At 39.2% G+C, this 18,301-nt stretch overlaps 1 protein-coding gene across 1 annotated transcript in view; it reads left to right on the top strand.

Moving 5' to 3' along the window:
• Nucleotides 1–18,301, top strand: part of LOC150079325 (diuretic hormone receptor-like) — a 156,754-nt gene that overhangs the window by 107,202 nt on the left and 31,251 nt on the right. Inside the window, exons 2-3 of the mRNA XM_090383772.1 lie at nucleotides 12,893–13,222; nucleotides 17,545–17,667. Coding sequence (XP_090239898.1) covers nucleotides 13,102–13,222; nucleotides 17,545–17,667 — 244 coding nt within the window. The 5' untranslated portion in view covers nucleotides 12,893–13,101. The remainder of the gene's footprint in view (nucleotides 1–12,892; nucleotides 13,223–17,544; nucleotides 17,668–18,301) is intronic.

Raw genomic sequence — 18,301 nt, 5'->3', positions numbered from 1 at the left:
CTGAGAGGGCATAAATTCAAATTGAGGAAAGACAGATGTAGGATAGACGTGCGGAAATTTGTCTTTAGCCAGCGGGTGGTTGGTTGGTGGAACAGACTTCCATCCCTTGTGGTGGAGGTTGATAGCCTAAATAAGTTTAAGGCTCAGCTGGACAGGTATTTTGAACGAACAGAGGGGTGAAGTGGAAGTGGTTTTTTTTTTTTTTTTTTTTTTGGCTGATGCTGCATAAGCTTGCTTTCTTGCATCAAATGCCTCTACTAATGCTAATGCTATCTCATGTGCTTGCTGTCATCGCGGAGTCAACGTCAAACACGGCTATGGAGGGACCCTTTTTCTTCGGGATCTCCGCCCTCAACTCGAGCGTTGTTGTTATTTTGATATTTGTTAGGATCTGTTTGGCTTCTTCTTTACTTGCTGTTTCTATTACTATCCCCAGGTTTATAGTTTTTCTTATTGACTTAATTCTTGTGTTTTCAAAATCTCTCTTCATGTTTTCAATTACCTTTTGCTTAATTTGTTCACTGGTGTTGTTTTCCTCCTCTGTGGGACGTAGGATTACTAGATTTGGTGTTTGTAATAGCGTTTTCCTTTTCTGAGTCTGGACATTGATCGTGTTTTCTACCTCTGGCAGTGTACTACTCAGCGCATTGGCATAGGATGGGGCGCGCTGTTGCATTTCAATGCCTCCATCAGCCTTGTATGTTTCCAGAGCTGCAATAGCTTTCTGATGTTCTACATTGGTTTGCAGTAGAATTGTCTCTAGTTTTGTCCATTGTAGGACTATTTTAGCTTTAATCTCAGAGGAAATTCTACTGCTGTTGTCTCTCATTATTGTTTCTAGTGCCGCTGTGAGTACCAGCATTTGATCGAGTACTGTTCCCTGCGGGAGGGCGGAATCAAGGGGGACCCTTTCTCCCCTTGTTTTTGCTCTTCCGCTCCTTTGCTAGGTTCCTGGGCGCCTTTAGCTTCTCTGGTGCTTCTTATTTCTCGGTCTGAATTAGTTTTTGCCGATTGTTCTTTATTTTGATTCTTCTGGGTTTTCTGCCCTCTCATTAATATCTATGTCTTGATCAGTGTCTTGGGTTGTCAGTAAGGTATCTGGGTCAGTTTGATTTTTATGTCTTCTGCTTCCATTTCACGTATATTTCGGATTATCGAGTTATCTGATTTAACGAGTTTATCCGTTTTGTAGGGACTTCAAGAGCTTTCGAACATCATCTTTCACACGTCCTTTTCTTTGAGTAAATTTGGAGATGTGCAATGAGGTTTTGAAGATTTGGGCTATCCCCCAGGTCAGGGGGATAGTCAAATATGAGAATGCTCCTATAGAAGCAGGAGTACTGAAATGATGCAGTTTGGCTGAGATGGGGTGACGCCGATCACAGAAAGTATAGTTATTTCGGTGTGGGAGCAACAGAAGAAAAGTTGCAAATCACCCATGTAATGTCTATTGGTAGGGAGTGGGGGGGGGAAAGAACTTGAAGACATTTACTTCACTATGTTGTTTACAAGGTCATAGAGTGGAGGGAGCACAATCCTACGCTATAGTAGCACACAGGGGGGTGGGGCACTAATTCCCAGTCTATAAGTGTGATTCAGGCGCGGTGACCGTATGTTGTCACTCTCTCCAATTCTAAGACAATGGCGCTTTTAACGGAAGATCCATCGTCGTTAGGGTTGGATAAAGAACGCAAACAAAAATCTCATTTCTACCCAAAGAAAGTTAAAACAAAACTAACCAAGGTGTTGCAGTTCCTTAATGGCTTTGATCCAACACAAATCCAGAGTTTTACACTAACTTTAAACTAGTAAACCAGGTCACAATTTACAGAGCTGTTACACACACGTGCACGCTTGAAAGCGGCCATGTGATTTTTTTTTTTTTTTTTGGCGTTATGGTATAGGTACGTTGAGGGTCTGACGGCTCCGGGGATTTCTCCCATCTCCGCGTATGTTCTATGTATCGAGTGACAGTACCCTGTCTATGCCAGAGGTTTAAAAATAATGTATGGGTCATGTGGTATGTAGTTTGTTGTGCCCATTGTTCATCCGGCCTGTTGGCCGCCGGGCCACCAGTGGTACCCGGCGTTACCATTCCTAGCGACGGGGACGCCGGCTGGGTGTACCAAGAGACTAATTATACTCTGGCAGGTCCTGCCACTTACTTTCCTAGGATTTCGGTGTCTAGGACCTAAAATAAAGGTTGGAGTTATCGCTATTGATTTAAGTAAAATTGCATTTAGAAAGCGCTGCGTGGGGTTTTACACTGAAGGAACTATTTCTAGAGAGCCTAAAAGGTCGGGCAAAATTTGATGTGATTTAAATTTGGACATGTGGGGCAATCGCTGTACAAGAGAAAGTAATGGGAGGGAGAGTGTAGACGGGGGGGATGAAATAGGAAGAAGCGGGGGTCGGATAGGAAGGTGGTCCCCCATTTTCAGTGGGGCATGCCCATTCCCCACGACATGGGGAGGAGAGGAGAAAAAAAAATATAAAATAAAAATATAATAATAAAAAATAAATAAAATAAAATTTTAAAAAATAAATTAAAAAAATGGGGAGAAGAGCAAATACCCCCTCCCTCCCCGGAAAAAAAAAAAAAAACGCACAAGGGAGTGCAGTTTTGGGTCGACAATAGGCCATCCAAATCATCCTAAAGTCTTGTCTTTCTGTGGTATGCGTTATGGTTTGGGGACTGTTTTCGTGGTGTGCCCTGGGTTCTCTGACTAATGTTCATCAACTGCTCGATAGTAAATCCTACCGATCTATCGTCGCCGATCAAGTACACCCCTTCATAATAACAATGTATCCAGATAACAACGGCGTCTCGCAACAAGCCAATGCGTCATGTCACAAGGCCTGGCAGGTTGGTTCTAGGAACGTAGCAATGAATTCTCCGTCCTTCCATGGCCGCCCAACTTAACCGATTGCAACCCAAATGAGCATGTTTGGGAGAACTACTGGAATAGAGTGTTCGATGCCACGGCCATCCACCTGATAATCTGCGGGCATTAGTAGACACATTGGGACAACCTACCATAGGACACCTTGCAACTCCTTGTGGAAACCATGCCAAGACGTGTAAGGGGTGTACTGCAGGCAAAAGTTAACCCCACGAGCTATTAGGTAGATGTTGCCAATGCACAGCCAGTTGGGTTATATATATAAACTTTGTTATTTATTTTATGTTTCAGGTGCTATAAAGGGATCAACTGTTGTTGATGCTATAGATATGTGGCGTTAATGCTATAGTACTAGTTATCAATTAAACATTTTAAGCACATTATTTTACTTAGGGCATGATCCTATTTATTTTTGGATCCCATTTTGCTGGTGTATTTATAACTTGAATGGAAGACATTTCAGGCATTAAGGCCTAATGGTGCTCACTAGCAATTTGGTGTGTTAGAAGTAGCCAGTTAGCCTATTTTATATACGTATATATATCCGATATTTCATAATAAAACAAAATAAAAACATAAACCAGTAGTATGGCAAAAAATGTAGAGCGAAAAAAATGTAGAGCGAAAAATTAACATAAAAATAACGAAAAATAAAATAAACCAAACAGGAAAGGGAATGTAATAAGACATAAACCGTAGCCGATTGTCCCCTATATAATTTATCACTTTAAATCCAATTAATAAAACCGATGTCAAATTTAAAATAATGCCAATTATAATATAATTTAGCGGTACTCCCCCCCCCCTCCCCTCGAAGGTACCAGTTCCGAAAGACGTGAAATATCACCAAAAAAGGGTTAAAAGAACTACTAAAAGCAAAACAAAATATCAAATAATAGACTGACCATTATGGCCCATATCGACAGAGGACCACGACGCCAATAATAGTCATGGAATCGCTCCATTTCAATCACCTTACAAATCGTCGCAAAGGCGAAAAAATCGAAGAACCCAACCACCCATTCCTTCTCCGATCGATCCACCAATGCAGAGGATTTGCATGGCGGTGGTCCTTATGCAGCGAGAAATAATTTATAGAACAGACAGCACTCTAAATCAGAGCCACACCACTGACATAATGTAAGCTTAACCAGCTTATATAAAGGAAAGAAAGGAATAGTGGCGGCACAGGCGCTGCTTATTTAGCATATCAACCCACTGCTACCACTGATTTATATTTAAATAATGGCTTAAAATTTAACTTAAAATAAGAAAATAATAAATATAAAGCTGTCATTAGAGGCAGCAAAATGCACATCCTCCACATGAAGCCCAGATATATCCGATATTTCAAAATAAAACAAAATAAAAACATAAGCCAGTAGTATGGCAAAAAAATGTAAACAGCACTCTGATCTAGAGTGCTGTCTGTTCTATAAATTATTTCTCGCTACATAAGGACCACCACCATGCAAATCCTCTGCATTGGTGGATCGATCGGAGGAGGAATGGGTGGTTGGGTTCTTCGATCTTTTCGCCTTTGCGACGATTTGTAAGGTGATTGAAATGCAGCGATTCCATGATCATTATTGGCCTCGTGGTCCTCTGTCGATATGGGCCATAATGGTCAGTCTATTATTTGATATTTTGTTTTGCTTTTAGTAGTTCTTTTAACCCTTTTTTGGTGATATTTCACGTCTTTCGGAACTGGTACCTTCGAGGGGGGGGGGTACCGCTAAATTATATTATAATTGGCATTATTTTAAATTTGACATCGGTTTTATTAATTGGATTTAAAGTGCTAAATTATATAGGGGACAATCGGCTACGGTTTATGTCTTATTACCTTTACCTTCCCTTTCCTGTTTGGTTTATTTTATTTTTTGTTATTTTTATGTTAATTTTTCGCTCTACATTTTTTGCCATACTACTGGCTTATGTTTTTATTTTTTTTTATTTTGAAATATCGGATATATCTGTGCTTCGTGTGAAGAATGTGCATTTTGCTGCCTCTAATGACAGCTTTATATTTATTTATTTTCTTATTTTAAGTTAAATTTTAAGCCCTTATTTATATATATATATATATATATATATATATATATATGGTTGGGAGATAGATTTGAATGAGGTAGCTTAAATGTCTCCCAGTTTAATCCTCAAGCTGCCCATTGTTACTAAGAGTTTTGTGTGCCAGTCATCCAGTGTACTGTGTGCCTTGGCAGAGATAAACCGCGGGAACAACTTCTCCATGAAAATAATCCCCTTCCCCTTTCTCAGGCTGCAGTGTAATGCAGGAATTTTCCCAGTTAGGAACTTATCTGCGGCTTAAATAATACTACGAACGATGCTAAATGAAATAGTCTAAAATCCTTAAATTTATAACCTCTAATTACTACTATATAAACTTAATGCTAGTAGTATTAGTAAACTAATAAGAGGAGTTTACCTCAATATCGTACGTGGAACACTTCCGTATGATACCCTCCAGAAATTAAAACGGAAAAAACGAAAAAAATCGCAACTTACCGGTACATAAAAGTAAAATATAAATAATTAAAGAAAAATATAAATAATCAATTTAACACAATTCAAAAACAATTAAAATTCAAATTAACGCAATTAAAAGAATCTAACGAAAATATTCAAAACGATTTTCCTTCCTTCCTAGCTTTCCTTCCTAGGAACAATTCAAAAACAATTAAAATTCAAATTAACGCAATTAAAAGAATCTAACGAAAATATTCAAAACGATTTTCCTTCCTTCCTAGCTTTCCTTCCTAGGAAGGAAAATCGTTTTGAATATTTTCGTTAGATTCTTTTAATTGCGTTAATTTGAATTTTAATTGTTTTTGAATTGTGTTAAATTGATTATTTATATTTTTCTTTAATTATTTATATTTTACTTTTATGTGCCGGTAAGTTGCGATTTTTTTCGTTTTTTCCGCTTTAATTTCTGGAGGGTATCATACGGAAGTGTTCCACGTACGATATTGAGGTAAACTCCTCTTATTAGTTTACTAATATTATTATCAACGTAGAACATATTGAGTATTACATCTCTGATTCATACTATCTAATAAACTTAATGCTTATACATATTTTCAGTGTTACATTACGGTTTGATTTTTAAAACAAATTTAGTATATCAAATATGTTGGTTTAGGGGCAATGCTACAAGTTTGAAAAATAGGAAATTTTGTAAAATTTTGTAGATATAGTTAAGTTCAGGGCAAAAGCCTTAAGCTATGAAAGTAATAAAAAGTCATTGTTCAGGTGTTTCCAATGCCCACCTGCCCACCAATAAGATCCTATAAAAAAAGATCTTAACCCAGAGGTCTGGGTAATGGCTTACATATACTTCTGTATTGAAGGGGCGCTTTTATTTAGAGTAATGCAATACCAAGGAAACTCGTGGCGAAATGCCTCCACAATATGAGATCAATGAACAATCAAGTAGCAAACCTATTTTGCTTACAGCTGTGTAATCAGAAAGAAAATATGCCCAATATGTACATAACCTGAAAGCAATCCAGTATTAGTATCAATGATCGCATTTGTCTTTAATAATCATGCAAAAAAGGGTGACACTTCTCTCTTTCAATACTTTCATTTATTCAGTAAACTTCGTATCTCGGAGCAAATTGCTCTTGCAAATTACAGCACATAGCTGTAATTTGCAAGACCCACCTTTAAAAGTACCACCTTTTAGTTATTATAAATGATTACAGATACAGCTAAGTTCGGCTGTAGTGCTGTTGTTGTTATGTGGTTTTTTAGGAGCATTAGCAACTAAGGCCATATTGCTCCGGGAATATGCGGTGGTCATTCCCTGACCTTTCCGCATCCTCCGTATTTGGTGGTGACCGGCTCGAACCCCGGTCTAATCAAGAAGCGTGTGCTACGCATTGCTGCTCCTTCCCACCTGGCTACGAAGGCACCTTCGTAGCCAGGTGGGAAGTGCTGGCTACGAAGCCAGCACTTCCCACCTCATTCACTAAAGTGTCTCATTCACTAAAAAATGAGGTAGTGCTGAATGCCCACTGAAATGTGCCGCTCCAAAACTTCTCAGCTTACTACACTCGCCGCTCAAAAAATTGGAAACCTTTATTGAATATCTAGTAGGGCCACCTTTTTTCAGAATTACATCCAGTACACATCGTGGCATGGATTCCACTAGGTGCCTGAAGGAGTCTAACTCCAGATTTGTCTATTCTTCCATGGCGATATTTGTCAGCTGATGTATTGTGGTCAATAGAGAACTACAAAGCCGAATTGCCATTTCCAGAATATCCCAGACACTCAATTGGATTCACATTAGGAGAATTAGAAGGCCAGAGTAGATGTTGGAAATCTTAGGAATGTACTCGAACCATGCAGAAACAATTTTTGCAAGGCAAATATGAGCATTGTCGTCTTGAAAGAATCCGTCACAATCCGGGGTAAAAATGAAGTATCGCAGAATGAAGTTGATACGATACATCAGAAGGAAAGGCAACACGACCTTCTAACAGTATGAGCGGATCCAGTCTGCACCAACAGAACATAATCCATATCATGATAGCACCTCCAGCTGCTTGAGTGGACATGAGTCTGGATGCATGGCTTCATACCACACTTTCATCGTACCACTGGCGTAAAAAAGTATAAAAAAGTATAAATCGAGACTTGTCACACCACATGATATTGTTCCACTGTCCCACAATCCACCCTTGGCGTTACCACTCCAGTCAAACCTTTCGATTTTACAGAAAGAAGTGGCAGGAACACGACTACCAAATCCTAGATTCTTCAGCTCCCACCGCATAGCTCATATAAAGAATTTTTTTTAATATTTTTTTTTTAGAAAATTTTTTTTGAATTTTTCAGTTATATGCCGCACACTGGACCTATTCTGACGCACAATTCATTTTAAATTCCTGCTGTCTCATTCTTGGAGTACCGACTTTATGCCGCATTTCTTCCTTTTAGAGTGGCATTCTCCTTTCGTCTTCCACTCATCGTGCTCCAACAATAACACCTTTCTGAAAATTAGAAGGATTAACTTTTTCTCCATCGTCTGCGCGGTAGCGCAGTGGTATCTTGGCCGTCCTCCACACACCGAGTGGAAAAGGCCCAGGTTCGATCCCATTGACGATGCGAGGCACTTCAATGGGCGTTTTTCAATCATGGCTGAGTTAGTAGGTCTCAGGCGTAGATAGCAAGGTCTTTTTCCCCCCCAGAAACTGGGGTTTTATCGTCCAGCAAAACAGGCAAATCGACCAGCGAACACACGCAATTTACAGACACAAAATACGGGTTACGGTAACTCTAATATAATTTTTTTTCTTCTCCATCACCGAATTGACTAAGAAACCCCAGGAAAGTGTACAGTATTTAATTGATACGCAGGAACTTGTGATCGTACCATGCAACAGCTTACATTTGGGTGCCTTACTTTTAATTATCTGTTCAAGCCAACTGCAAAAGGATTCTAATTTTTTTGGCCAGTGAGTGTAGATATACTTCTCTAAAATCTTCCACCTCTCAATTCCTGAGGGTGCCGGATTTTAAAGAGCCTACTATTAAGTAATATTACTGTATTACTTAATAGTAGTTCCAGATAAGTTAATGGGACTTTACCTCGAAAAACTAGATATTAATATTTGAAGGCATTATTATGAAAGAAATTACAAAACCAAAAACAGGAAATGAAATATAATGCATTAAGGAAGATGTATCTTCGATTTCTCCAACTTGTTACAAAAATCAAACGAAAACTATTCAGTGACGTGTTTTTCATATTGATAGCAGGGCGGGATCAGTGGCAAAACTACCATACCGCCAGGTTCGCCACTGGAGAAGTTGACAAGTAGCCAAGGAGCCCGATGAATGGTTTAGTATGGTTTTTAAAGTTCACTTGGGAGACGGTTCGGTAATTTGGCTAGGGGGAGTGAGGTTGAATTTACAGTCCGCCGCTGGGAGGGAGGGCGTGACTGGATAATCCCAAAACAGGAAAGTGTTCAATGGGCATGCGTGAGATTAGTATTATGGTAATTTAGTAGGAAAAAAAACCTTGACTGATGCTTCAAATTAGTGATAGCCAGTGAGAAAGTGAGTAACTCGAGTCACAATGTAGCTCAATGACTCTAATCATCAATAATCTAACAACTCCAGTCATCGAGCAGAGTTTTTGCTCAATGACTGAGCAAAGTCTGTAATAACTGTACGAGTATTTGCGCTGATATCGACAACTGATATGTGATACTACTCGTAGTGCTCCACTTACAACAAAATAACCAAATCCAACTATATACAATGTCCCAAGTTTTAAAATCCATGAATAAATTCCGCTCGATATGACAGAAATTTGATTCTTCTGTGGCACTTCTTCAAACAGAAAATAGTAAGCATCTAGCATTGAAGTATAACTATATTTAATTGTCAGCCGCTTTTTGTCAAGACACGAAAATCTACTAAATTTGTGGAAATAAAACAAAATTATTCATTCTAGAGTTTTCGAATTAGTCTAAAGCACATTTTGCACAGTTGTAACTTCAGTTCCAAGTGAACGAATTTGGTTAGTCTTCAGTACAACGTACTTACCATGGATCTTGGCGACAAAATCTTTGGCAAGAGATGCTAAGAAAAACAGCAAGGATTTCTTTACTTATATAAACTCTAAAAGGAAGGGGATGAATATGATTGGTCCACTTGACATCGATGGTTCGACTGTTGATGATCCTGCTCAGATAGCAAACAAACTGAATGAGTATTTTGCATCTACATTCACACGTGAGGAATTATTACAGTTTGAAAATGGAAGAAGGTTATCAAATTGTAGCAGTCTGCTTAATGATTTTGTAATAACTGAGAGCAAATTGGAGGAGAAATTGTTGAAGTTAAACATAAGAAAGGCACCTGGGGTGGATGGGATCTATCCAGTTATTTTAAAGGAGGCGGCAAAGCAACTAAGCAAATCCTTAGCCATAATTATGAGAGCATCCTTGGACTCAGGGGAGGTTCCCACGGACTGGAGATGTGCAACTGTATCCCCAATTCACAAAGGTGGATCGAAGGGTGACACGAGTAATTACAGACCAGTTAGTTTAACTTCTGTTCCGGGTAAAATAATGGAATCACTGGTTAAAGATGCATTGCAGGATCATCTAGACAAGACTGCAGCAATAATTCAGACACAGCATGGGTTTGTTAAGGGAAAGTCTTGTCTGACAAATTTGATTGGTTATTATGATGTGGTCACAAAGGAACTGGATGCAAAAAATAATTTTGATATCATATACTTGGATTTCAGAAAAGCTTTTGCCACTGTTGCGCATGGAAGACTACTTTACAAATTGGAGCAGAATGGTATTAAGGGTAAGTTGCTACAATGGATAAAAGGATGGTTAAGTGGGAGAAGACAGAGGGTGGTAATCAATGGGTACTGCTCTTCGTGGACTAATGTTATTAGTGGAGTCCCACAGGGTTCGGTGTTGGGTCCACTGTTGTTTTGTGTATTTATAAATGATATTGATGAAGGTATATCAGGCTTAATGTCGAAGTTTGCAGATGACACAAAGGTTGGCAGGGTTGTTAATGACAGTAATGGCAGTGTGCTACTGCAACAGGATCTAGATAATTTGGTCAGATGGGCTAAGAAGTGGCAACTGAAGTTTAACCTTGACAAATGCAAAGTACTGCATATGGGTAGAGTAACCCCAGAGAAACGTACCAACTGTGTGGTACTACACTTAAGGTGGTAGAAAATGAAAAAGATCTGGGAGTAATTGTGCAGTCAGATATGAAGTTTTCTGAGCAATGCAGACAAGCTGCTAGGGCAGGTCATGGGGTTTTGTCATTGATATATAGGAATTTTGCTAGCAGGGAAAAGGAGGTGATTGTCCCTCTGTATAAGGAAATGGTCAGGCCACGCCTTGAGTACTGCGTACAGGTTTGGAGGCCTCATTTTAGGAAGGATATAGATTTACTTGAGCGTGTAGAGAGAAGGGCAACAAGATTGGTGAGGGGAATGAAGGGATCCTCTTACCAAGAGAGGCTTAAGTTCTGCAAATTGCAGTGGCTGGAGACTAGGCACCTGCGCGGTGATCTGATTGAGGTCTATAAGGCCTTGAATGGGTTGAGCATGCTGAATTCTGATGGGATCCTTCCACTTGTTCAGATTACGAACCTACGGGGACATAAGTTCAAATTAAGAAAGGACAAATGTAGAATAGATGTGCGGAAATTTGCCTTTAGCCAGCGGGTGGTTAATTGCTGGAACAAACTTCCATCTGTCGTTGTGGAAGTTGATAGGTTAAATAAATTTAAGGAGGAACTGGACAGGTATTTGGAGGGAATGGTGTGTTTTTTTTTTTTTTGTTTTTTTTTTGGCTGATGCTGCATAAGCTCATACACTTGCTTTCTTGCATCACGTGCCACTACTACTACTACAATAAGTGATGGGCATGTGTAGCTCCTTTCACCTTCTTCACGGTGATTGGCTGTTAATTACCACGATTTTGAGTTAGATTGAATTTAGTTATGCTAACTGTTCCTGTGCGAAATTTCATTTTCCTATTTAAAACTAGAAGCAAAGGGGGAAATTTTCCCGATTATCCCCTTTTGGCGCTGGTTTAAATCGGAAAGCCATATTCTCCCCCTTTACCACTGGTTTAAAATCGGGAAGCGATTTTCCTCCCAGAACCAGATCTTCCAATCACTACAAAGCAGTGAGCAGAGCTAGACATGCCTGTCACTCATTGTCGTTAAGATCTATCGATAAGAACCTTGTATTGAAGCCTAACCGAGAATATTCTCGAAAGAGGTACAGATGATCACCGAAAATGCTAGCAGATTTATAAGTGACAAAGTGCCTAATTGAAAAGATGGCCTTGCAATAGGCTCTGTTATGTGTAATTAGTGTATACTAATTAATCGTAACTCATATGCCAGCATAACTCATTATCGTATTAAACTACACGGGCAAAGGTAATTAAATACAGATTTGACAGCACTTTGTGAATGCACACACACAAAAATAAGCAGCTTATGAATAGGAAACGAGTATAATACATTGTGACTTAAACAGAAGTAACGCGATGCTTGCTAATTTAGTGTTAACAGTATCTAACGATTAGGCTTAGTGTAACTTGCTATTGAAAGAAACTAAAAAAAAATCTTCACACATCTAAATGTTAAAAGTAGCAAGGATCGGAACACAATCGCAACTGACCTGCAGGTAAACGATGTAAACGAGCTGAAATGCCAAAGTAAAAACACTATACACTGTACTTATAAAAACTAACGATGAGCACATTCCAAACTAAAGCCATAAACAACTAACGCCCTCACACGTTTGATTCAATGAATTTAGTTATATTCATGCTTTCATAAATTACAGATTTAAAGCTGAATAAATAAAACGGTCTAAATAATATTATTTTAAACAGTGTTTATATTCTTTCACTGATCGATAATAATTACTCATATTTAATTTAAAAATAATATATTTTTGAAAGTCGACTATATTCACATATTCATAAATATTTTAGAATTTAATTATTACTGTGTTAAGTTCAGTATTCTTTTACGTACAATTCTGTAATTTTGCTCTTACCCAGAGTATCGTCAGGCGTTCCGGTTCTGTAATAAACGTATCACGTGGAAGAATTTATTATGCTTGTGTCCAATCCTACTACCCTGGAAGTGAGCAGCTCCAATTTCATCTTTGCGCGAATTTTTAAAAAAATGCTTTTTCTCTTTGTTCCATTGATTCGAAATTTCAGAGCTACCTAATTATTCACTGTGACGGAATTCGAAATCTTACGAATAATTACCGTCATATATGTCACGTGAATGTACGTGTACATCGCTATTGAAAGTCAAAATAAACTGAACCTGGTAAAAATAAGGTTTGTGTAATACTTACAAAAACCTTATGATTGTTTACAATTCCAGCATAACATGTACGATTGGTGCTTACGCTTTGATTATTTATATCTTTTCAGATTTCTAGGAAATCCTTTGATAGTATTTCACATCTTCAAATCGCTTTTATCTGGATATGATAATCCTTTCGTTTTTGCTTCATAAAAAACGCCGTTCTGGAAAGAGAGGCGACTTGAGCACGATTGTAAAGTGCATTCGAGTCAGTACTGGGTGATTTTTATATCTGGATTTAGGTAACTCGGCAAAAGAATAAAATCTGAACAGGAAGATGAATTCGAATCGTGCAGATAATACTAGTCGAATGCTTCACATTAAAGATGGGGTTCTCCTCTCCGATATTGAAGAGAAATGTAGGCAGCAGGCCGAAACTTCTTCTTTCGAGGCTAACAGTAAGTATGTTTGATTGTTCCTGCATTAACTCTGTAGAGCACAAGTTAGATTTCATTACATTTGAATGAACCTAAGTCTCTTAACATTGCTTCGATAAACACATTTAAATACTTTAAACGGAAAAACGGTATTTATGTGTGTGTGTGTGTGTGTATAAACTATGAAAAATGTGAATAAAAGAGCTTTATTTTTTTCGTTTAATTTTCAGTTCAATTTACGAGTTTTCTAGATCAATGTTCAGCAACCCGTGATTTGTAATGGGTGACCTCCCTTCATATGTACGAGGGGTACCAAAAAAGTTCGTATCCTTATATAGAAATAATAGCCCTAGAAAGGTGAAACTTCACAGGAACTTTAATCCTCTTCTAAGTACTCTCCATGTATAGTAACACATTTCTCCCATGGATCAGTTGTTTAATGCTTTGATCATAGAAGTCCGCGCTTTTTGCCTGAAACTACGATTCCACTTCATTGATGACTTCCTGAGACGAATCAAAGCGGCGTCCACGTAATGGTTTCTTCATTTCTCAAGACAAGAAGTCTAGGTCAGGAGACCCCAGCGGCTCACATCTGTTGAGTACGGACTTGACACACCCAAGGCCCTGAGCTGGATATCATCATTCTTTTCTTTCTTGGTGATTCCCTTCTCTGTCTCTCTCTCTCTCTCTCTCTCTCTCTCTCTCTCTCAGGGTAATTCAGAAATTTTTTTGGCTGGTGCAACAAAAGTCTCAGGCTTCCTTGCACCATATGGTACAAGGAAGCCTGAGACATCCTTGTACCATATGGTGCAAGGAAGTCTCAGTTCCAGTAATAATAATAATAGGGTGAGTGCTGCAGTAGTGGTTGAGTGCTACTACGGCAAGAACGTTGCATTCGACATTGCTTCTGCAAAGGCGTCAGCAATCTTGGAACCCGCGGTGCGGAGACCTTACAACATGTGCAGATGGTCATGTAAAAACTGCGCTTGTAGCACAGTAGTATCGTCACCGTCCTCCCCACACCGGATGGAAAAGGCCCCGGTTCGAATCGAGTCGATGACGCGAGGAACTTTAATGGGCTTTTTTGCCCTCCATGGCTGAGTTAGTCGGTCTCATGCGTAGATAGCGAGGTTTTTCTCCCAGAAACTGGGGTTTTTCGTCCAGCAAACAGACAAATCGACCATAGAACACACGCAATTAACAGACATAAGACACAGCACGGCAGATGAATTTAATTATTCGGGTGACCTAAATATAATAGTTTGGTTTTTTTTTTTTTTTTTTTGGTCATGTAAAATGGTCTGCGCGGTAGTACAGTGGTATCGTCACTATGCTTTCCACACCGAGTGGGAAAGGCCCGGATTCGAATCCAGCCGAGGACGCGAGGAACTTTAATGGGCTTTTTTCACTCCGTGACTGAGGCCTCAGGCGTAGATAGCAAGGTTTTTCCCCAGAAACTGGGGTGTTTCGTCCAGACAATCGACCATAGGACACACGCAATTAAAAGACATAAGAAAGGGCCTGACGTAGCCCAGTGGTCAGAAGCGAGAGTGCATAGTACGCTTTCCTTGAGTGGACCGGGGTTCAAGCCCGTGACTACTAAATACGATAAATATTTGTATTGACGATTTATTGTAAACTCTACTGACTTGGTTGTCGTGCCGGAGTAAAAACAGAAAATTTATTTATTTATATATTTATGAATTTGCGATGAAATTAATTGTCACACGTCTGTCACTCAGCACCAGCTGCTCAACCTTCGCAACCGTCTTATTGTTTGTGGATGTTGATGGCCTTCCTTCCTTCTCTTGGCTCGTCAAAGACGCTTGTACGACTGCACTGGAACTCCCGTTTCTACTTTTTTACAGTGTTATAGGACGGACAATTCTGCCCATACACAGCTTTCATTTCTTCGTCAATTTCCTGAGCTTTCTTGTCCTGAAAATGCAGGAGCTTGATTACTACTCGAGATCCCACTTTGTCAACCATAGCGTCCTTCCTCAGATTCCGAGCTCTACCTCTGGTGTACAATCACCTACAGGAATGAAATTTGACAAGTTATTTATTGAATATGTAGAAAACCTATATTAAAAACAGCATCTTCCTACTGATGTTTTATCTAGGTCAGGGTACGAACTTTTTGATGCCCCCTCGTATCTCCTGAAAATTACAATTTACAGAAATTCAAGTCGAATGTCAACAAGTACAGTGGCGGACAAAAAAACTGCATCGCTTGTGAATTTTGCAAATAATGTGTTTTGCATAGCATTGTGGATTGCAGAAATGTTCGAAATGTTAGATGGGATATATACCTCTGTGAACGAAATCCAATAAAAAGACTCCACCTGATATACCTAATTGCCATAAATATCTTCCCAAAGGGTAAAATGCGTAATTAATGGAAATATGTGAAATCATGCAAATGGCAATCATGACAAACAAACATACATTTTATTGCATTTACGTGTACAAACTGAAATGACAAGTTAACGTAATAGCATTATGTACTGTAAATCAACAAAATAAGTCCTCAATATTTTGTTGTTCCTCCTCGAGCTGCATTTACAGCCTTGCAATGATCTGGCATAGAGTTAATCAAGTTCTGGATATACGGTTGCCCAATTTCGCGGTACCACACCATTATAATGCTCTCCTGAAGCTGAATCTTACGTATTGGCTTCTTCTGAGAAATTTTAGACAATACTATGTACCAGAAATTTTCAATAGGGTTCAAATCTAGACTGTTGTCTAGATTTGAAGTGTTGGCCAGTGCAACACTGTAATGCCAGCATTTCTGAGGTATGGCTCCACCTTAAGGGAAAAAACATTGGTGTAAGCAAGTATGTTTTAAGCCTTGTGAGACAAGAAGACAAACTCATCATTAAATCTAAATAGCATAAAACTTACCAATTTTCCTGTGTGGCAAGATGCTGAGTCCTGTTGAAAAATGCAATTTTGGACGTCTGTGTAGTGATCTCTAATGACACGTTTCAGGCACTCCTACAAGACAGTAGTGCAGGTTTCTGCATTCACTATTACTTTAATAAACTTAATTCGCCCCACCCCTTTGCTTGTTGTGCATCTCCAGACCATCAGACCGGCGGGGAATTTTACAGTCAGTGGTGTTATGCAGTCGGGATTGCATTCCTCCGATTTTCGTCTTCTGATATATCGCTTCCCATCCGAGTCATGCAGGTTGAATTTCGATTCGTCAGAAAAGATGACGGTGTCCCATTGCTGTTTTGTCCATTAAACATGAGTTTTAACCCAAGCAAGTCGCTTCTTCCTCATTTGTTGGGTCAACAAAGGCTTCTCCTTGGGCCGATAGGCATGCAGACTACATTCTGAAAGCCATCTTTGGATATATATTTTTTTTTTTTTTTGTTTGTAGTTGTTGGCGCATCAGCTTCTGTGGCCATAATGCACCTCCCAAGGTTTTTGCAGTACTTTGATCCAAGTCCGAGGCGGGATTCGAACCCGCGACCTTTGGGTTGCCAGGCAGGCACTTTACCCACCCGGCTAGCCCGGTAGGCTTTCATCTTTGGATAGTTCGTGCACTTGTTTTAACACCAGAGCCCATCTCAAAATCCAGTTTTAGATCAGGAGCACTAGCATGGAGATTACGAAGGCATAGCCGTTTCAAATATTGATCTTGGGAAAGCGTATTCACTCTCTTACAACCTGATCCAGGTATTCTCTTCGCATCACCGGTTTCATGCTTTAATTTCAGCACCAGGGATACTGTTGACAGATGGCAGCCTATTTTATCTGCGGTAGCATGCGTAGAAAGCTTCCTGGGACAGAGCAACAGCTACACTTTTTTTAATTGGTGTCAACTGGACATATGGAGCCATGCTTACACCTTCGCAAAACAGGATACTAATGAGCGTATATACCCTTCCAACGCCGTATTTATAGAAACGGCTGATGCAATAGAAGCGTTAACTTTGCAATTACTGTCTGATGCAACAGATGCGTTAATCTTGCAATTACTGTCTGATGCAATAGAAGCGTTAATCTTGCAATTACTGTCTGATGCAATAGAAGCGTTATCTGACGCAATACCTTTGCTTTGCTTTGCGACAAACAAAATGACTGTAATCAAACGTTTCACTACAAACGTTACTTTTTTTTAAGGTGATGCAGTTTTTTTGTCCACCACTGCATCTTCTTTTATCCTCTCAACATTTAACACATGATACTAAGTACTATAGGTTCTAATACCTCCCTTGCTTGGGGTTTTTCATTAAAAAAAATTAAATACTAATGCAACTTATTTCAAATAAAATAATTATCATAAAAAAAAGAGTGCATTCTAAACATTTAAATGCCACATTTTTCAGGTCCCCATCCCTACTGTGGTGTTAAGTGGGACGGACTGTCCTGTTGGCCTTCTACAAATGCTGGTTTTGTTGCCACCTTACCATGTTTTAGTGAACTTAATGGCATCAAATACGACAATGAAGGTAAGGTTTTTTTTGCAATTATTTCGCATTTTTTGAGTTTTAAAGAACAAATTTACTGTATAAATTCTCCGCCCTTGGATTCATCACTGATATAGACAGAATAATCAAGGTAGATAGAAGTTACTCATCATGACGAAAGAGAAAACAAAGGCCAACAAGTTAGTTTTGCTTACTTGTTCATTAACATTTTTTTTGTGCCGTTTGTCTGTCTTCATTATGGGCCGGTAGCTTGGCGCTGTTTTTCTTGAAGTAATCCTTAAAGGTTTTAATAGCTTTATTCTCTTGTTCGATGAGGCCTGTCAACTTTCTTCCTCATTCTTTGTCCTCACGGGTAGCACAGTTGGTAGAATTGGCGTCCTCCTCACGTTCCTCCCGTCGATGACGCGAGGAACTTTAATAAGCTTTTTTCATTCCGTGGCTGAGTTAGTCGGTTTCAGGCGTAGATAACGAGGTCCCCCCCCCCCCAGAAACTGGGATTTTTTCGTCCAGCAAAACAAGCAAATCGACCAGAGAACACGCGCAATTTACAATCAAAAATACGAGTTTATGTAATCAATTACGGGTAACCCTAATATAATAATTTGATTTTTTTTGTTCCCTTCCCCCCACAGTGACTGCGCTGGTAGCATAGTGA

The sequence above is a fragment of the Mastigoproctus giganteus genome, chromosome 10, assembly GCF_048544385.1.
Source record: "Mastigoproctus giganteus isolate SK-2022 chromosome 10, ASM4854438v1, whole genome shotgun sequence".
In the NCBI taxonomy this organism is placed as follows: domain Eukaryota; kingdom Metazoa; phylum Arthropoda; class Arachnida; order Uropygi; family Thelyphonidae; genus Mastigoproctus; species Mastigoproctus giganteus.
This window is presented reverse-complemented; position numbering and strand designations above follow the sequence as displayed.